This window comes from Geospiza fortis, unplaced genomic scaffold (genome assembly GCF_000277835.1).
Source record: "Geospiza fortis unplaced genomic scaffold, GeoFor_1.0 scaffold194, whole genome shotgun sequence".
Classification (NCBI taxonomy): domain Eukaryota; kingdom Metazoa; phylum Chordata; class Aves; order Passeriformes; family Thraupidae; genus Geospiza; species Geospiza fortis.
This window is the reverse complement of record NW_005054322.1, coordinates 5,790,938-5,812,535: the sequence shown is the minus strand read 5'-3', so window position 1 is coordinate 5,812,535 and position 21,598 is coordinate 5,790,938. Positions and strand designations below refer to the sequence as shown.

Below are 21,598 nucleotides of genomic sequence, written 5' to 3'. Positions count from 1 at the left end.
ATTCCATCAGTACCAGCCCCTTTTACCTTGAACTTGCTGTCCATCTCTGCTGTGAGCATGGCAGAGCACGGTTTAATGTGCTCTTTCATCACTAGAAAACTTGAAGTCACAGCATTCAAAATCCAGTGGGAAAGCAGGACACACCAGATCCCGCCTGGTCTTTGGTGTATAGCAGGGATATGAAGTAGTACAGTTTCTGTCAGGCCTGCCTCTCCATGAGCGTGTGCTAACTAGTAGGCTGTGGGGTTTTCTGAAATTTAAGATGTCTTTGTCACTCCTGGAATTTTTGTTTTGATGTGTGTTTTTGGTTTGGGGCTTGGGTTGTTTTTTTTTTTTTAATTTCTTCAATAATATCTTAATTCTAAACCACAAAGAAAAATTACTCTCAAGCCTGCTGGATGGAACAACTAGCTGGGAGGTGTCTGGGAGGACAGATACTTGGACTTCTGCTCCAATAAAAGAATTTAAATAGATCTTTAAAATACAGATAAATGTTGCCAAGACACATGCCTAGAATATTCTCTCAGCGTGAATACTTGTAGCTCATTCTTTGGACAACAAAATGTTAGTTGAAGTCCTCCCAGCAGGTGACTTGGAACTATAGGGTCTTGCATGTCACATGAATGCCTGAAGGGTTGAGAGTTAGGATGAAATGGGAACTGCTAGAATAGGAGAAGGAACGTAATTGTCAGATTTGTCAATCGAACTCAACAGAAAATACATTGGTGAGGGAGTTCCTCCTGGAGAAAACAATGATTTCTTATCAAATCCACAAATAATTTTGAACTGCCTTTTCAGTAAATATTCTCAAAGACCTGTCCAGTTGCAAATGAGTATCTCCCAGGCTTCAAGAAGCAGGAACCTCTGCTGTTAGCAACAGGCTCCTACTGTCTCCCACTACTGCACTCATGAATTCAGGGACAATACTTGCACTAATTTTAGAAGCACAGTCAGGCTCTTTGGACAAACCATGGAAGTCCTGTTAGAAGAACTGAGCATCAAAGACTTTAGCTGATCAATATGCACCCATAAATGATTATGAAAGATACACTTCTGAGGACTTCCAAATGCACATCCATATACTTTTCAGAAAAAAAAAATTTACATCTGGACCAGAAATATGGTCCAGATTAGATCTGTGTTTCCATAGGCTGTATGTAATTTTTCTGAAAACAAAGGCAAAGGAGAAACTGGAAAGATGTACACTCCTGAGGAGTGTTTTCCTGTCTGAGGTATAAAAAGGCCCATGTTTTCAAACGAAAAACATAATCATCATTTAAGACTGCTCCATAAAAAGACAAGTACTATTTGCGTAGGCAGCCCTGGCAAAATGGTCATATATTGTGATACAAATATCCTAGGAATAATCAAAACAGGAAAGGTTCATATATGTACCTTCTGTATTAAACTAATATGATCTCATGAAATCAGTGCTTGTGTAGACACCTACAGTGTGACTGCTCTGGCTGGGATGGGCAACAGGCTACTCAGCAACACAAGCAAGGCCTTCTAATTACATTTAATTCTGCCCTTTAAATCAAGACTATATTGTACCCTTTTAGTTACAAAGTGAGACAGTAAAAATAGGATGTGCTTCAAAAACCTGCACGGTGGAACCACAAGATTTTAATGTGTAAAGCATTTTAAAGCATTTAAAACATTCAGAAGGAAAAAAAACTCAACAGAACAATCAATTTAAGAAAATGTTTTAATTTTTCTTACTTTCTAGTAGCCATTTTCTCATGTGTCTGCTTAAATTCTAAACCAGCAATATGATTTCCCCTCTAGCCTTTTTGTCTGGAAGAAAAACAAAGTCAAGGAAAAATCTTGGAAAAGAAAAGCTTGAGAAGGTACCATTATTCTAAACAGGCTGTATTATTATTGCTTAAGTAAGATAATGAAACACTCAGGGTTGGAGGAACAGAGGCTGGCAGTTTACACTAGGCATTTCCTCTCAGGTTTCGTTCTTCCTGCACACGACGTGCCCCCTTGTGGGGAGAGGTTCAGGCCCACAAACCACTGGCCTTCCATGACAGGCTTTTATTGGGCAAAAGACAGTTGTCACAAAACAGCTTTTTGCTTCCAAATTTCTCACTTTTCAGTCCCTCTTTAGATATGTGGTGCTCAGTGTACTTGGCATGGATCTCTCCTTTGGTTGTGGGGAGGATGAAGCAAAGCAGCAAGCTGTAAGGCTCCTGAAGAGATGACGCCAGGTGACTAACACTGTAAAAATAGTGTGGAACTGGTTCCTTCAGCCATATCAAAAAGAGAAGTTTTAGCACCCTTGTGGAGCAGTGGAAAGCTGCCTTAAAGAAAGCACTGCATGAAAGTTTGCTTGTGACAAGAGTAAGAGGATGGATCCTCTTACTAATCCCCTGGATATAAAGGACATCCTACAAACCACAGGCATGATCACTGTATGAATCTCTGCACTGAACTACTGACAGGATCTTAACTCATGTCTTAACTCATGCTGTGGTAACACTGAAATAGTTCTGAAAATGTCTTCAGGCTCATATTAAAAGCCTTTTTTGTCCTTTCTTGTAATATTGATCTGGTCATCACAACCACAGTGTAGTTACCTGTATGATGTCCTTGCCCATACCTTAAATTAACTTTATTTATTAAAAATAGTCACTTCAAATGCCAAAAATTCAGGTAATGTGGATCATAAACATCCACTTAACTGTTTTTATCGTGACAGATCTTCAAGTAGTGTAGCAACTCCACTGGAGTTATGAAAACTGAGGCTATTATATTGCATTCAGTGTGAACACAGGGTGAAGAATACCAAGCAATGATACCTTGTGATTATTAAACACAGGGTGATAGTCTTCTTCCTCCCTTCAATATAGAAAGCATATTAATTTTCACATATGAGAGGTAAGCAAATGAACTGTTTCCCCAAAACATGTAATAGGCTGATGAAACAAACAAATGATCTTTTGTTAGAAGTACAAGATAAAACACAAGCACATTAAAGCACAGAGTCTGGTAAAGTGACAGGAGGCTGCTCCACTCTGCTACAGAAAGGACAGAGAAGGGGCACCCAAAGTGCAACATAAATGGACAGGAAGGAAGATGGCAAGGAAAGAGAAGGGAGGAAGTCTGTGCTAACAATGGTTCTATCTGAGATATTAATGTAAAACACGACAAAATAAACATGGTAATTTCTAGATTCACCTAACATACAATAATCTCTCTTGCAGCAGGTTCGTTCTGTCTCAAATTCTAGATCCCCAAGATCCTCCCTTAGAAAACTGTTAATCACTTCTGGGAGAAGGGATTATTCTACACTAGTTTGTTCCTTATACCTCAGTACACACCAGAGTCCCATTTCTTATCACTGTGGATACATCTGTATGTTTTGTTGCTCCAGACATAAGCAAACTGGAATTGGAGTATGCAGTAACCTGGCTTCTGGGTGCTGACCCTCACAGCATTCTACAGCGATATTCTCTCCACTTTCACTGGTGTGGAATCTTCTTTTGAAATGAGAAACTACACAGCACATCAAATAAAACTTGAAAAATGAGCGAGTTGTCTTGAGACAATAGAAATGCTTCTGACTTTGTGATTTCTACTTCCTTTCAGTTCCATGTAAGACGATTCAGCACTTGAAATACCTGAGAACTGTAAAAGCATTGCAATGTTCATGTCTCTTGCAGTTGACTAACGAAATAAGAATTTTAAAGTCAGTTCTTGGAAGGATTCTGCTCTCTTGTTCAATTATTACATAACAAATTGTACACAAATGCTATTAGCTTTGTGTCAGAAATAAATTTGGGTAGAATCTCAAGCCTTCCACTGAATCATCTCTGCAAAGATGGCCCATCTTTTCAGCAAGAAGCAGCCTAGAGAAAGCAAAAGAAGATGTCCTGTATTACTTGAGGACCACATGATAACTAAAGTATTAAACAAAACAATTATTACTTACCTTTCTTTGGCTAAGAGAACAGACATCCCCACCAGTTTAGCAAACTCATCAGCTGTGAGAGAACCCTTTTCAGATACCTATCAAAAAACAAATACACAAATAAACAAACCATGGCATTAGAAGAACAACAAAGTTCTTTCAGCTACTGAATCAGGTCCAGCCTTGTGAAGTGATAAATTGGTAGCAAATCCCTTGAGAATGAATTTGTTTGCTCTTTTAAAAGTATAACTAATTATGAGTATTTCCCCTTAAAAATTAATTAATCTCTCCAATGTCCAGAGAAAATTGCTAAGTATAAAAAAGCAAGAGAGAAAAGAGTTAAATCTGTAAAAAAAATAATACGGTACCCATTCCTTTGTAATTTTTTAAAAGATGCCTTGGAATCAAATGAACTGAAAAATTAGAATAGCTCAGACAGCAGAACACAGTCTCCATCAGTATTTACACAGCAGAACTATTCTAAGTGATTCTGCAAACACTGAAGCCTAGACAGGGAAATAAAAGACCTGTTCAGGGTGGGTCATCGATGTAGAAATACGTAATCTCAGGTGGAAGAGAAGAATTTGAGTTTTATGGCATTTAAAATACACCCACTGCCTACAGGAAAATCCCCAAACCTTAGTACTTCACATGACATTATGACATACTAGAAGAGTAACTAAAAGCCACCATCACATTCAGCTGACACAAAAGACAGGTTCACTCTTGGGACTCAAAACTTTGGCCCTTTTGTCTCAACCATGCTACTTAATAAAATGAAGCCTTCTCACACATGTTGGACATGTGGATGTTCAAAATACCATATAAATACTACATATAAAGCCTAGACTTATTATTGCCTTGAATTTCCCAGATAAACATGTTTTATTCCCTAAAAATTAATTATCCTTCCATTTCTCCATTGCTTTAGATTCCCACAAAGTTGTAAATCCAGATGTAGTTGCCATTTCCTGCTTCCCACATAACTGGGTGGGGAGGGGTCTATTTTGCATCATTCTCAGCAGTAGTCCTTTTACAGAAACTCAGATTGAATCAGTCCTAACATGAGATTTTCGGAGGCTAAAAGATCAAATCTGAGTAATGGACGTCAGCTATACAATTGGCGATTAATTTTCTTTCCTCCCCAAACTACTACGTTCATCAAGGGTGATGTCGGATTCCTTTGATGTGCCTGTCATTTCCTGTCTTTACCAGCCATTCAAAACCACATCTCTCTCCTGCCTGAAATGCTATGGCTTCCTTTCACTTCTCAGAACTTAATGCATAATGTGCAGTAACATTAAAGTATGGGTGCTTTTGGCCACAAGTCTGATCTCATCTTCCCTTTTCCATACAAGCCACTCTTCCTCAGTTGAAGCCTCTCCCTTCCATTCTTCTATGGAGCCAAAATTTCATGTTATGAAAATAACAGAAAAAAGGCACCTTGGTAATAAATCCACTATCTGCTAGTTTTTGCAATTGACTTCCTTTGTCATCAATAAAGGTTTTTCCTTTCTTTTCAAAGACATAAGCACTCTTACTGAAGACAAAAAAAAATCATTAGAAACCAAAAATAATCAGAAAAAAAGCCCTAAAATGGTCTTAGTATTTTTCTACACATTTAAGAAAATAAACTGAAAATATTAACGTATACTGAAAAATTTAAGCATTTTAATGTTGTTGATTTAGAATGGAGTCTTTCAAATCACTGTAAACATTTCTCTTATCTATTTCTCTTATCTAAAAGTCTTTCTGATGAGCAAAAGCTTTATGGTGACAATCATGCAAAACACACTGAGCAGTCTACCTTGTGTCAAGTGAGGAGGTGTCTGTAATAGCTCTACTTTCTCTTGACTGCCCCCTCTTTGACTTTGATGTTTAACTTTGGATACACTGGATCAGCCTTTTCTCAAATGTATGAAAATCAAAAAATTACATTCCACTCAGAAAGACATGGAAAAAATGTAGCAAATTATGGGGTAACAGGACTGTAAAGTGTCCAGAGGCAGCACGACCACAAAGGTTTATGACACTGAGCAATTCATACTATTATTTTCCTTGATGAAGCTGGCTTAATTCTATACACACTACTCTCCCACTGAGTGCCCTTCACAGCAGCAAACTTGGTACACATACAAGGTACTCCTCTATGAAATAAATCCAAACCAAACAACTACCTATATCAACATTTAAGAGCTGTTTCCACTGCCTTCAAGCAGTAGTGTCTGAAATCCACTTCTGTTAAATTAGGTGCTCAATAAATGCTATGAATTTCAGTCTACAGTGGAAAATATTTCGAGGAAGGCTGAAGGTTAATGAAGTTTGAAAAGAGATAGAAAAGTGATTTATTCCTTAAAGAGAAAGTAATGACTAAGATTATTGCCTGCACAGAACTTTGAAGTTGAGGAGTGCTATTTAAATATTTCTTTTAGACGATACGAAGTGGAATGCTTTGTATTTTGAAACCTCAAGAGGAAATCCCATACCTCAAGTTTTTTACCTAATGTATTTACATTTCCCTAGCATGGTCAGAACACTGAAGGAAATGAAGTACACTTACTGTCTCTAAAGCAGCAGCTACCATTTCCTCTTCGTTATGAGACTGGAGTTCAATTACCATCACACCACTATCAAATATCCGAAGCCTAAAATCAAAAAAGAGAGGCAAAGTAACTAAAAACCTTGTGCACATCACTTACGGTCACATTTCTAATGCATCCACATCTACAACCACTTTATGAAAGGGAAAAAAATCCCCCCAAGCCCAAGCAAGCTCCCTAAGATGAACTTAAGCTTAACAGCATATTCAAAATTTGAAGAGACAGAAAAGAGCAGGGCAAATGTCTGGTCTTGGTTAAACCTTTTTCCAGTCTGAAAAAATTCTAAGTGAAAAAATAACATCCTCCCAGCTAAAAATTAATGTTTTACTGTAGAGTGGATGTTGGCCCATACTGCAGCATCCTTTGAGCAAATACTGATTATGTTAAAATACCCACAACAACCACAAAAAAATTCTACTTCAAGTAAAAATTAAATCATCATGGTCTGAGCTGTGAGCGCCATGCTTTATGAATAAATCCGTAAAGCTCTTACCTTAGTGGTAATTTCAGTGATTCCAGCATTTTACAGGCATTTACTAAATCTTCTGGTGACAGCAACTATTAAAATAGTAAAACATATTTATTCACAGCTTGCATTTCAGGTGTATAGTATAACATCAAAACAAAGAAAGTTTTAGTAGCTGAAGCTATAAAATACACCAGGCTACACTTATTGTTAATTCTTTTTCCTTTCTATTGTGCAGTCTATTTTCTTGGCTTCTATGCTCCTTTCTATTCTCTTACTATGTATTCTATAATAATCTTCCTTGCCTTGTTTACAGAAAGAATTGCTGTGTTTTGTTAAAAAAATTCCCAGAACATTCACCATTCTTTAGTAGTCTCTGACCTTTAAGTTTTGTTTCCAGGTAAGTATGGATTTTCCCTTTTACATGGTATCATAAAAAGCAGCATACGTTATTACTACTTGTAAAGGACACATAAGTATTATAAGGAAAAATGAGAAGGAGAGAGGTAAAACCCCTCTAATTTTAATAAAGAGCTGATCTCATTGTGTTGTAGACAAGCAGAATGAGCAATTGGTAGGGAACATTTTTACCCTTGAATGTCCTTATGACTGAAATCCTGTTACAACACTGTGACCCAGAGCAGCGTCTCACCTCTAGCCCTCGAGCACGATTCACCAGGCAGTACACTTCCGTCAGAGACATGATCCCCCCTCGCTCCTGTGTTAACGAGCACAAGACTGGTGAGAGAAACAGCCCAGGAATCTCATAATCTCTACTTGCAGATGGCTGATTAAGCATGTGAGACAGAGGGGCTAAATGATGGGCCCTAATGGGAAAAAACTAACAAATTGTACCTTTCACTAATCATTTTAAAATGCAAAATAGTGACACTACACCCAAGGACTGTGAATTACTTTGATTTTAAACCAGAGAATGAATCATAGGAACAAGGAATTTCAATATATTAAATCTATCAATCAATTTACTGTTTTTACTTTTCAGAAAAACTCAGTTTTCGGTTCTGATCACAGTAGGTAGCACATACCTTTCACAAAAATACTGTAGTATTTATGCTTTTTAGGAAGAATATAGCCTTATAAGTTGCAATATGAAATTTAACTGTTTGTTGAGAAACCTGTAATCTATAATATCTTAGAATAAATTAAAACAGAAGATATTACTATGGGCTGGTAATCTACTTAATAATTCTGTCCTATATTTGCAAAATATATAAATTTTAAGCAATTTAAAAAGATTCATTACTTCTATTTTCAGTCAGTGTCATTTCACTCTTTCTTAAAAAAATGAAATATTCTGCAGCAAGGGATGAATACAGAGCTGCTCAAATACAAGAAAGACCACTTGAATAATTTTCTAAATCTCATCAACATTTTGCAAATCAGAAGTTGATGCCGTTAGTCCAAAGAAAAGTTTGTACTGAACTTTTTTATTCAAAAAGGCAATATATACTCCTCCCATTAACATTGAATAGGAGGCTGTGCTGCTAAATCTGCTTTAAAAAGAGGCAGACTACTACAGCCAAAACACACTTGGATCAAAATTCAGCAACACATGGAAAATGCTGGTGGAAGATGTGGTGCATTACCTCTAAGGGTGCCTGCAGGATTCCAGCCAGTTGCTTTGCCAGCTGCATGTGGTACTGTGTACCAGATCCATATGTTTCCCTCGTAACTGGATTAGCTATACCCATACTCAGCAGGTAGGACTTGAACCTAATGGTCTGAACAAGCAAACAAACAAATTTAAAAGTACAGCAGCTAAAGAGTGATTCTGGTTTTTAAAAATCTTTGATTTTATTACTATAACAATGTTTTGGTGAATACATCTCTCAGTTTATTACCAAAAAAGTTAATTACTAGGCAAAGAGAAAGCAAAACTTTGTACCATTTATTTTTGACCAGCACAGGTAAAGAAAGAGAAAAATTTATACAAAAGCAGCTAAATCATTGTTTTTAAAAAGGATTAAAAGAAAAATTAACACTAAGCAAGTAAAGTATAAGGGACTAAACACAACACCAAGTACAAGGGACAAAACACAACAAAACTAACCAGTAAGGGTTTTTACTAACACTACATTATTAAACAGACAGCTTTTTGCTTTACATAGGAACATTTTTGTAGAATTTAAAAACTAAATTAATTTACCTCATCCTCAGTGATGTCACCTTGTTTTTCTTTAATCTTGTTGGCTATTGACTTGGATAATTCCACCATTTCCTTAGCCTATCAAGAAACATACACAGATAAGTCAACTTCCAGCCCAAGAGAAAAAAGTGTGCTTAAAACCGAGAAAACAAGCGTAAGTCTACTTGGCCAAGTGACACATGCCATTCATCCATACCTTCTCCATTAGCTTGCTAAGGTCCTCAAAAGCCTGAAACGAAAAGCAGACAATGCAGATCAGTATAATTACAGCATTCAGTTTTATGGACACAGGGAGATGCCTTTGTCCACCCACCCAAGCTATTCATAAGAGCTGCTGCCCCTTTAGATGAGTGTGTTACAATATGAGATACCATACCTTGTTTGTCGATACAACTGTTTGACAGCATGTCTTATAATTAAAATCAACAACAATGAATGAAGAAGAGACTCAAACAATCACATACTTTTCCAGTATATGAACAGAATTTCAGTATGATTTATGATGTCCATGTGATAGGAAGGGACAACGAGATACTGAGTCCAAGAAAAGATTAAACTCTCCAAATTTATTATGGAGGAAGGTTTCTGGGTGGTGATGGTAGGTTTTATTCCAACAATTAACCCTCTCTCAAGGAGATCTGTTGTTTCTGGCCAGCTGCAAGACAGCTGTAAAGCTACAGATGGTACTCCTCCTGACAAGACAACTTTAATCAGGGATTGATACTTAATTAGTAAGAAACATTCATTTCAAATGAGCAAGGAAGAGCATATCTGAGGGACAAAACCTCTGAAATGTGTGGCAACATCTCGTCATTTAAGTACTCCAATAAAATGCTACAGTCTCAAATACAACAACTCTATAACAACCCACAAAGGGTTTTTAGGCTTAAATAAATCATACTTTAAAAACATCTGAAGGTATACTGAAATTCTCAACTTCTAGTAATTATAAACTAGCATTAAAAAAGTAATGTTAAAAAAAAAGAGAGCTAGCAACTCCATTAATGCAACTATATTAAAAAGCAACTCTCTTTTCTCCCACCCTCATCAGCACACATTCATTCAGCCTCCTCACTACTCTCAAATACATGACAACATGCCCAGATGATCAACCTTTTCAAACAACCTTTTTTTGGTATGAGAAAAATTCCTGAACCTTTTCATCTAAAGTTTGCCTGACAGCAGCACTGAAGCCCTCCAGCCACAAGTAAAGAAGGTTCAGCTACACTGTGAAATGGCCAGAGAGACATCTTGTCTACAGCTTCTAGCCACTGCCTCTATGTCATTTCTGCCTTACTCTGACTAATCCCCCACTACAAAGACACACTTCAGTAGTGCTTTTGCAGGAAGACCCCATTGTTCCCATATACTTTTAGGTGCCTTATGTAGAAGCTTACTGGTAAGAGATTCAATGTGCAAAAAACAAAAGGAGATGCCTCTACAAAGAGACAGGGTTTGCTTTTAACTTCCTGATAGTGCTAGTGTTTCTCCACTGACTGGACAAGTTTAGCCCCCTAACACTTGGCATCTGAGTTAGACATCCAAAATTAGGTGGTCCACAGGGAGAAAAGAAAATATGTCACTGTATAACAACAGTTTACCACAAAGAAAACAAAAGCTTCTTTTTGGAATACTTCTTACTCCCCAATCTGCCAAAATGCATAATTTACAATAGATTTCCCAATCTCTAGTGTAAATCAAAGTCCTGCTACTCTACTTGTATATGATATCAACAATAAGTTTTCTAACAGGGCTTTTCCCAGCTTATTTCTAATCTCTATACCTGCATGAAAACAACATTCATCAAAAGAGCCCCTGATTTAGCTAAATAAACAGTGTGCTGTGTCTAACTCCTCCTCTGCCTGACTCACCCAGGGCAGGCCTGGAAACAAAGGGGAATGTGCACACACCTAACAGGAACTTCCTCAGATAAACAAAAGGCTAAAGAACTGGATTCTTATCAGCACTGAACAGCAGATGCAGGAAGCCTTTTCCTGGAAGCCAGGGCACCATTTTTTAAATTAAGTCATTTATAACATTTAAAGCTGGAGGAAGGCAGGATTTTACAAGTCATGGTTTTCCTCTGCTCACACAACATGTATAAATGGATTTCTTTTACTCTCTGACAAAGCTACTAAAGGAAAAAAATATGCAAACAATGCCTTTTGAACTATAAACCCACACATGTAATCACAATACCTTTTGAACTACACACAAAACTTCATTCAGCACATTCCTCACAGACAGAAACCAAGAAAGTTTAATGCTCCCAGTATCTGAAACAGCACGTGGCCTGCAAAGGCACTTTAATTTTCTTAAGTATTTGAGTAGGGAATGCCTTTTTCTTGTGGCACACTGAATCCCATAAAGCTTTGCCACAAGAACAAATCTGCTGCATGTAGTTTATGAATACTTTTGTATCAATCTCTACTACTAAGACAGAATCAGACTATTTTTGAAGGTATTGCTCTCAGGTATATATGAAAAAATTAAATGCCTCCACTGTCCATTAGTATTGATATCGGGAATTCAACTATTGTGCTGGTTCTGTGGAAAAGAATGGTCTCCATCTAGGCCAGGTATTTTGCAAAGTACTTAGAATATCTTGTCGATGCCTAGACTGCAAATCATTTTACTGTAATTATAAGCCTAAATGTAACATCTAAAAACCTGGCTAGAAGAGGAAAATCTAGCTTCATCACACTTATGTGCAGACACTTGGATCAGCATATTCTGCTTAATATATATTCAATTTTTAATTGAAACCAAAATTAGTTTAATAAATACACACTTAGTTTCAAAGAACAATCTTCTTGAAAGGAACAGTTTAAATGAAGTACCTTTACATATACTGGTAAGCAAGTTAAACAAAATAAAGAACTGTACACTGCACACTCTTAATCAATTCAGACTTCTCAACAAAAACAGTAAATATGCCCCTAAAAGAAAGTGTGAATGAATGTAAATAGTTCAGACAGGTGGCTGACCTTGAAACTTCAAAAGTACCTACCTCGGAAATGTTTTTGTCAGTCTCTTTTCTTTTTTCTTCTAATTTCCTTTCAATACCTACAATTCCTACAGCCCTTATTCTTCCTGCCTAAAAAGAAAAAAAAAAAAAGAAACAAGGAAAGAGTCAAAATAGGAAATGCTAAGTTTTCTCATTTGCTTCACTGTGAAAATTAGAGGACTGGAAATATTCCCCCAAACAGTAGATAACATTCATACAATATTTCATGCATTTCTGGACAGTAATTTTCAAACCATTGTTAAAAAAATAAGAAATGTGAACCATGTATGAATTTGCTGTACTAGACAAGTAATGATATTGATAGTATATTTGATGCTATTAATATGGCTTAATATCCAGACTAAGTATTCCAGCTCATCTCAATTCTAGCCTCTCAAGTCCATGTGAACATCCATACTAGAGCTGTGGAAATGCCTGAGTGTATTACTTCAAGAAATCCAGCCTGAAGAAACAGAAACATAGAAACACAATGCCAAGTACAGTCTCATTTACCTTCCTCAGAGGTATTAAAATGTGGGCGATGGTGAAACTTTTACCAGATGCCAAATGTGGTCTAGAAAGGTTGGTACCTAAGTGGCACCAGTGCCAGGCCTCTCACCTCTGACTGCAAAGCTTAGCACTGGTGTTAAAGAGCTGCTCTGACTTAAGTAGAGGCAGGGCATTTTGATTAGATTCTTCATGCATTACTCCAAATGCAGCAGTCCATATAGGTACTACATTTACCACAGGGGACATACACAATTTCATATTGAACAATCTTTAAATTATCCTATTTTACTCATACAATACTATATATTCAGCACATTAATATATAGAAACAATACCTACATGTTTATCAGAGTTAATAACATAGAAGTATGTAGGCAGATAAATGTTGTCTAACATATGACATTCTCCCTAACAACTGTCCATTTAGAACACCCATTTAAATCAAACATATATCGGTTTCAAAGAGTTATGTAAAAGTCATATGTTATATATTTGACTCCCAGTCACAAAAAAATAAACCAGGAATCACAATAAAGACAAAAAAATTTCCAGCATCATTGGACCTCACATACTGAATAAAAGAACATGCAAATAAATATTCTATTTTCACAATTATGTGTGTTTGTGTCTAACTAAAACAAACAAAAAAAGGAGCTCATTATCTAAGCATACTCAAGAAAGAGAGGCTACTGTGTTCTGTCAGGTGAAAAATGCAAAGGAGAAACTAATTTATGCCCATGAAAAAATAGGCAAACTACAGCTGAATTCCTGCACATGCCTATGATGTTGGTTAGAGTCACATGCTGGATGTGTTATATGCGGGTGGCAAGAAGTGGCAGTAAGAGATTACACACAGATCCTGCTCAGAAGCTCAGCACATACCTGTGAATCCTTGTTAACTTGCATGGCCTGACCAGTGGGCATGCTCTCCCATCTCCTTTGTGTGATTTCTTCTGATAATCGTCTGTAGAACTGCAAACATTAAACAGTGATAACAGACATTTCATGAACTGTGCAGAGTACCTCTGTGTATTTTCAGCATCTTGGTGATGAAATAAACTTCACAACGTATGGAGACAAAACATGATAACACCTACACAACTCATTATATGGAAAGTCTTAATGTCCAGCCTTTGAAAGCATTCCCATTAGAAGAGGAGCCATGCAGTCACTAAGTACTTCTATTGTAAAATATTTCTTCAGATATTCAAAATGTCCTAAACCATGTTAAATGTTGAGGTATACTCAAAGGCATGTTTTTAAAGAAAGGAAAGCTGACCAATCCAATTGCTATTGATCTGCTAATTCAACAATATAAAAACAACCACAGAGATCAATTACACTGATTGTTTATTGCTAATACCAGAAGGTGGTATTAGTTAACACTAAGTGTGTCCCACTGACCAATATCCAGAAAGAAAATCTATTCCACCCTTTTCATTGTTCAGATCCACAGAAAAGCATTCTGAAGTCATAAAGAAAGGCTGGGGTTTAATTGATGTGCTAGGCAATCGGTAAGCAGAGTAAGTTTGATTTTCAGACACAACATTAAAATAAATATGATTATGATTGCAAAAACCACACATTTATACAATGTATAAACCTACAATCATCATAATCTGAAAACTGCTCACAAAGAAATGAAAGTGAGTCTGATCAAGCACATGAATTTTTAAGACACTTCTAACTAATTTGAGTTGCAAATCTTATTTTCTGCAGTGAACGGGTACAGCTTTTTCCACAGCACAAAGTTAAAGTTCTCAGACTCATCAAATGAGGATCTTCCACTGTGAAATTTCTTTAAAGAGTGCAGTTTCTTAGGTTTTTAGGATGAGCTTTCTTTTAAGAATATATTACATTTTTCTTAGAATGCTCAAAGCCTTTGAGATTTGGTAGAGGTTAGAAAAAAATTATACAGTGTAAAATGACCAAAAGTTCTGAGGCAAGAAAAGGTGTTCAGCAGTAAAATTAGAGAGAAAATTAGGAATAAGTTGTATGATACCTGTTTAATAGAGGGTTAGGTACAAAGAAGTATCTTTTACTCTGTTAAACATTTAACAGATTTCAGAGATGTCATTTTGGAAAATCCTGTGTTCAATTTAATAGATTAGCAAAGGAGGTATAAGATTATACTAAACACCCTAAAATAAGGACTAGCCTAGTAATGCCTCTTGACATTTTTGGAACTCTATTTGCAGTATTTAATGAAAGTATAGAACATGGGAGGCTCATAGTGTTTGTCTCCCAAAAGGATGTATTGAAAAAGCTCCACCTCAAAAGTAAACATGGAAAGATCATGGGAAATTATCACTAAAACAGCAAGAGGAGAAAAGCATGTCCAAAGACCTGATTGTGATTGGCATCCATGGTACAAGACTTACCTCAATCTGCCCATGTTCCTTGAAAGAAAGCTTGACATAGGAATATTTGCTGCTTTGGAATGGACCAGGCTCTTTGTTTGAAGAAGCAGGATGAAGATGAACTACTATTTTGGCACTATGGAAAAGGAAAAAGAAGATATTTCTGTAATATTTAAATAAACTATTTCTGCATCAAAGTTAACCATGTCATCAAAATCTCTATTAACTACCTCACGTAAGAGCTAAAGATCATCAAAGAATGCTTATTTTAAGCATCAACATTTAAATATTTTGATGAAGTAGATCTTGCATAAAAACTACAACAGCCTCTAAAGCAAAAACATTTTACAAATTTAAAATGTACCTACCATCAATCCTTTAGAAATGAACATAACAAATTTTAAAAATTCAAGCAATAATTTCCAAAAAGCCTTTTAGTTAGGATAAAAACTGACTATCAAGTTGTAATTTAATTTGGCATTAGTTATTGCAGGTCAAAAGCCAAAATATGTTGTCCTGTGTCAAAGCTAACTTTGACACAGGAAAACAAAAGGTGTCAATATTATGTGTAACCTATTTGACTTCTATATGTCACTTGTGGACACTGTGTGTGAACTTATCCAAAACCAACATTCAAAGCCAACATTCATGAAAGTAACAGTCTAAAAGGACACCTCCTACCAAAACAAACCTTGGGAGAGCATGATTTTAGGAAAATTAACAGACTGCTATCATGACTGCAAGTCCTCCATTCCCATCTCATTTTACTGATAATTTTTGCACTGGTCTTTACTTACTTCTCCAGCATTAATGAATAAACTGATTTCTTCTGAATATCTACAGCATATTACCTTGTCCATCTGACTGTAGGCTGCAAGCAGATGTTAATTGTGTATATATTTCTCCAGCCAAAATTTTTTCTCTCTTTAGAAACTTAAAATCATAGAATTGTTTATGTCAGAAAAGACCTCTAAAATCATAAGTAGTGATTACATGACAGTTAACAAATCACATCAGTCATGACACTCTTGCACATTTGACCTCAGTGGTCCTTGTGACTGTCAGGATGGAAAGGTAAGATTGCAAACAGAACCTACCATGAATTAATCTATAATATTGGGCACATCACATAACATGCATGTGAAAGGATCCATCTGAAAAAGACAATGAGGATGGCCATACCTCTTTCCTATCCCAGCTGCTTGCTCTTCAATAAATACAATCTGAGACAGAGGTACAGCAATGCAGCACTCCTGCAACAAACACCACAAACACAGGGGAATTAAACCATATCCTGTCTATTCACCCTCTAAACTACTCCTGCAACAAACACCACAAACACAGTCACCCTCTAAACCCAAGTGTTCTCTTTCTCCATTTCACAAGCAGTATGGATATCTACAGGTGCTGCCTGAAGCACTTTATGTGAAATATAATGGTAACAACAGAAACAATGTATTACAGTGAAAAATAAGTAGAAAAATAACAAAAAAAACCCAAACCAAACAACTGAGTTCTAGTTAATTAAAAAACCTCAACAAACTTAAGTGTCAATGTGTCAACTTTAAAAACCACAAGCTAGATTCATAGACAAGACTATGAGATTAAAAAAATCTTTAGATCTCAGGTCAAAATTTAAAGCCTAAAATTTGCACACTACTGCACCTCATCTCTGCAGATGTACAATACTCACAGGTTCTGGACATTTTTGCACTGATGTTACTTTGAGAGCTAAAAAATATCCAAACCCACCATTCTTTTTAAATGCTGAATATTTAAAATCTACACTATTGTCTGAATGCAATAGGAATTTTTCCATCCATCCTATAGTGAAGGAGTGCTTAATCCAGCAGTTGATGCATCTCACCACACATTTATTGGACCATGCTTTAAACAAAACACAGAGCGAGAAACAAGGCCGTATCCATCTATTGGAAACTAACCTATCCCAGGCTAAACTCCTTCCACTTGCATTTGAGACAGAAATTGCTACGGGAATGATTCAAAACATCTAATAAGGTGCCTGGTCTTGTTTTGGTGAACATCCTTTGAGAAACATCATCTCCCACACAACACCTTGGTGAGTGACACAGTCACACAGAAACACAGGAAACACAGGCTGCATTCCCTCTCTGAACTTCTCTCTTCCACCTGCCACTTCTAGAATCAGTTTACAATAGACACTGTTAGAGGGCCCTCTCAATCCCTGCTACCAAAACTGTTCCTGTCTGTATGGAGTAATTAAATACCCATTAAATTTGAGAGCAGAGAAGTATACATGCAGGAACTCCAACTAATAAGTAAGTATCTTATTGGGAAAAAACCTGGTTTGTACTTCCTTTTCTAAAAACTCTTAATGCAAGCTATCTAGGCTCTTCTATGACTCTAGTTTCTAAAGCCATTACGAACAGTTAATGTTTGTAAAACAGCCACAAACTCCTGGACACTTTAAAAGATAGGCAAGATGATACTTCTGTTAAAAAAAATGTTTTGAAAATGACAAGAAGAGTTCAACTACACATAGTACGTGCACTGTCAAAGTCACTGATTAGTTTAGTTCCAAGATAGAAAGCTATGAACAAATTTTAAGTACAAGGACTTAGAATCACCCTTTCCTGATGAGAGATGCAACTGGAAGGGACACAAAACCAGAAATGTGTTAAATATGCTGTGTGTTTATTTGAATTTTGTTTTCCAATGCCTCATGCTCACATTATGCATGATTTTATAATTAAAAATTTGTACAAATCTAGCAATGTAACAAACTTTACAGAATTCCTTTTTCTTTTGTTTTTTTAAACACTGTTTAACTGTAGATGGCATGTAAGAACAGCAGCTATAGGACCCAACTGTCTGTTTCTGTAAGACATGTTAACCTAATGACATGTACCCCATTAATTATTATACATTGCTGACACAATAAGAAAGGCACTCTCTCTACAATTTTTTTCTAGGTGGGCTAGATAAGGTTTCCAAGTCTGATGTTAAACCACAGCTGAGCTTAGACAACAGCTTACCAAGACAACAAAAGGGCACCATGTTCCCCATGTTTCAGTACTGAGAGCTTGAAAATTAATCAGCTTTATTTACCCCACTAACAAAGTTAGTTACATCTCCCAACCAGAACTGGGTAATTCGTGCCTATCTCCAGGCCACATTTCTGCCCCTTCTGTTAATCAAGCCTGAGCTTTTCAGAATCTTTGCTGAGTTAAATTAGTTAAAATAAAATTATTTTTCTTCTCCAAGGTTTTCCTCTGCTGATTTAACAAATTTAATAACCTTGGAAGAGTACAAGAAATCACATGGCCTAGGAGCAGATGGAGAAATCAGGGAAAAGAGACAAATGTAATCTTTTTGTTTGAAAGGAGAGCATGGATTTCAGTGCTAAGACTTGATGAAGCCATAATGCCCAATGTTACTGCAAGCATGCAAAAAGTCCAGGTGAGAATATTAGACACAGTGGCTGCTACAGCACACACTCAGCTCTCAAAAAGCAATGCTGATTAAGAAATATAAAGTGATAAACACAGAATTTAGCACATTATCTCATGTGATAATGCGATGGCTGTGCAAAAAAGCCCCATGTTAATTTATACAGAGCAGCTCTGGTCTGGACAATGAAGCCCCAACGTGTGTAACAGTAACCCCACCATGGATAATAGCTCTTTAAACATTTTGAAAAAATGTGTATTAAAAATACGTCTACAGCTCCTGCAAACAATCCCTAAAGAAAAAGTCATACTACTCTGCCAAATTAAGAACATCCTTGATGACATTGCCTTCAGAGTGCTCTTAGTAGCTCCCTGCTTGGAAGCAAGGATGTGATATTTGCTAGGGATCAGCCTTTGAATGTGAGAGGTGCTTCAGCTGCCCTTGCACAACAGCCCAGTGGAATACAATTTGCTTTTGAAAAGCTCTCATCTGAATGTGTTCCATCTAAACTTTGACTTCCAGGGTTAAAATTATCAATTATTGTGTCCAAAACAAGCATAATCCAACCTGGTCTGAAAAAGACTTCTCCTCCAATTGCATCTGTGGAGTGGTGCCCATTGTCACAGTCTATGCTTAGAGCTTTATGTGTTTGTGGTCTCTTTCTCCCACTTCCAGCCTGCACTCCCAGGCTGTGGTTGATGACACAAAGCATTCAGCAGCTTTACTGCAGTTACCACACTGAGTTCTGGCAGTGCCATTTAACCTGTGACCAGCTGTCCACAGCAGTACAGTAAAAGTTCTGGCTGATTAAAAGGACAGTTCATGGCAGTAACAGGCAGCTGGGAGGGCAAGATGTGTGCAAAACAACACCACCACCAAACACATCCTATTATCAAATCATGGTCCTATCGGGACTATATGTTGGGAGCACAATATATGGTGGGGCTTGAACTCGGACTTGAAGCCAACAAGAAAGAAAAGGCTTTCCTAGACAAGGAGCACAGGAAAGAACTTCCTATTAAGATTTGCCTGACACACTCAACTTCAGCTTCAAAATCAATGTTTTTTAGTGCATGACACCAGGCTCTTTTCTCCTTTATTTCTGTGCAGTAGAAAAGAAAAATTTATAGGATACATTCCTATTCCTTCTCATCTCTGCATGATTATTTTATTAAAGCAGGACTGAAAGAACACTGCATAATCTTCTTTCTGCTGAGAGCCAAAAAGTGGCCTATACTTGTAAAACAAAACACACAAAGGCAGGAATAATCCCATCTCTGTGTGCAGGCTTTTCATTGCATGCTACTTGTTGTTTAGGAAATGTACAACTGAATGGTTGGGACTTACATGATTCTTCTGATCCCTCCAGATCAGTCTGTGTGTGCTCAGCAGTAAAACTCCACTATCGAATTTCACCTGGGCAGGAAAAATAAAACGGATTAACAACACATTGAACCAGTAAGTTACATAAATACTGGTCTTGGAAACATTACACCTTACCACAACAGAGCAATCAGATTTAACAAGCCAGTATTTTGAGAACACTCCCTTTTTTCCAGAAAACAAAATACATGAAGTTTAGGAAACAATGGAGAAAAATAGTATAAAAGAATTTGATGGATAAACAAAAACTTCCTTTTTCAAGTGTATAAACTTTCCCCCCCGGAAATCCTGAGGGATCCTCCCTCCATATACTCTGCAAGGTATACTAAAGTTCTTAAATGTATTTTAAACAGGGCTATTGGCTTTGGAACATTCCCTATATGTTGACAAAGAAGGTAGAAGTCATGCAAAAAAGCAAAGCAACCTAATAAAAAGATGCTGCACACAGTCTGAAATCTTCCATCCTGTCACACAGAAATATTGCTTCTATCTGTGCTGCTGTTGAAAAGCTCTTTACTTATCAGACAGCAAACAGTACCTGAAAAATCTGCATTAGCAGATTAGATCTGAGTACTTGTAAAATGGGAGGCACATGTTCACAGCTTTTTGTGAGGGCATGCAGTTACCTTGGTGTAGAAAAATGGAGAGACCAAGATTTAGTCCCGCAGTGAAGCGAAGCAATGAGCAGCACGGCTCAGAAAAGAGGAGAGGGTATGTCAGCACCCAGGACGGCTCAAGTGTGAATTGTGTGTCATGCCCTGTACCCCACCAAAGCTCAGCCCTGCACAGGAGTGACAGCCGAGCACAGTGACACTGCCTACACACATCCTGTGCGGGTACCCCACCAAAGCTCAGCCCTGCACAGCTTTGGTGCACAGTGACACTGCCTACACACATCCCGTGCGGATCCCCATCCTCACCCCATGTCACACACACTGTCCAAGGCCTTTCTCACAGAATTACAGAATCAATTAAGTTGGAAAAGTCCTCTGAGATCACTGGGTCCAATCTATGACCCAAAATCTCTATGTCAACCAGACCATGGCCTTGAGCGCCGTGTCCAGTCTTTCCTTAAACAGTTCCAGGGATGGTGACTCCACCACCTCCCAGGGCAGTCCATTCCAACGTCTAATAACCCGTTCTGTCAAGAAATTTTTCCTAATGGCCAACCTAAACTTCCCCTAGCACAGCTTAAGGCTACTTCCTCTTTTCCTGACACTTGTTGCCTGGAAGAAGAGGCCGACCCGACCTGGCTCCACCCTTCTTTCAGGCAGCTGCAGAGAGCAGTAAAGCCTCCCCAGAGCCTGCTCTTCTCCAGGCTAAACAATCCCAGCCCCTTCAGCTGCTCTTCCCAAGACTTGTGCTCCAGACCCTTCCCCAGCTCCGCTCCAGCACCTCGATGTCTGTCCGGAGCTAAGGGGCCCGGAACTGAACACAGGATTTGGGGCGCGGCCTCACCAGTGCTGAGTACGAGGGGACAATCCTTGCCCTGGTCCTGGTTACCACTCTATTGCTGATCCAGGCCAGGATGCCACTGGCCTTCTTGGCTACCTGGGCACACTGCTGGCTCACGTTCAGCTGCTGTCGACCAGCACAGCCCCTCGAAGCCTGCAACTCCGCCCTAATCCCCCCACAGAAATAAACCCTGCCAGACCCTGGCGCAGAACGTCCTCCCACACCCCCGATCGATGCTCCGCCTGCAGTCCAAGCCCTTCACATCCTTTGCATCGCGTCCCTCGCCCAACACGGCCCGCACC

At 37.8% G+C, this 21,598-nt stretch overlaps 1 protein-coding gene across 1 annotated transcript in view; it reads right to left on the bottom strand.

Moving 5' to 3' along the window:
* Nucleotides 1-1,606: 1,606 nt before the first annotated feature.
* Nucleotides 1,607-21,598, bottom strand: part of VPS36 (vacuolar protein sorting 36 homolog) — a 20,734-nt gene continuing 742 nt past the window's right edge. Inside the window, exons 2-15 of the mRNA XM_031056788.1 lie at nucleotides 21,300-21,496; nucleotides 19,806-19,874; nucleotides 16,209-16,279; nucleotides 15,048-15,162; nucleotides 13,549-13,638; nucleotides 12,160-12,246; nucleotides 9,346-9,378; nucleotides 9,150-9,227; nucleotides 8,590-8,724; nucleotides 7,635-7,700; nucleotides 7,010-7,074; nucleotides 6,477-6,561; nucleotides 3,938-4,014; nucleotides 1,607-3,854 (exon numbers count right to left, since the gene is read on the bottom strand). Coding sequence (XP_030912648.1) covers nucleotides 3,761-3,854; nucleotides 3,938-4,014; nucleotides 6,477-6,561; nucleotides 7,010-7,074; nucleotides 7,635-7,700; nucleotides 8,590-8,724; nucleotides 9,150-9,227; nucleotides 9,346-9,378; nucleotides 12,160-12,246; nucleotides 13,549-13,638; nucleotides 15,048-15,162; nucleotides 16,209-16,279; nucleotides 19,806-19,874; nucleotides 21,300-21,496 — 1,262 coding nt within the window. The 3' untranslated portion in view covers nucleotides 1,607-3,760. The remainder of the gene's footprint in view (nucleotides 3,855-3,937; nucleotides 4,015-6,476; nucleotides 6,562-7,009; nucleotides 7,075-7,634; nucleotides 7,701-8,589; nucleotides 8,725-9,149; nucleotides 9,228-9,345; nucleotides 9,379-12,159; nucleotides 12,247-13,548; nucleotides 13,639-15,047; nucleotides 15,163-16,208; nucleotides 16,280-19,805; nucleotides 19,875-21,299; nucleotides 21,497-21,598) is intronic.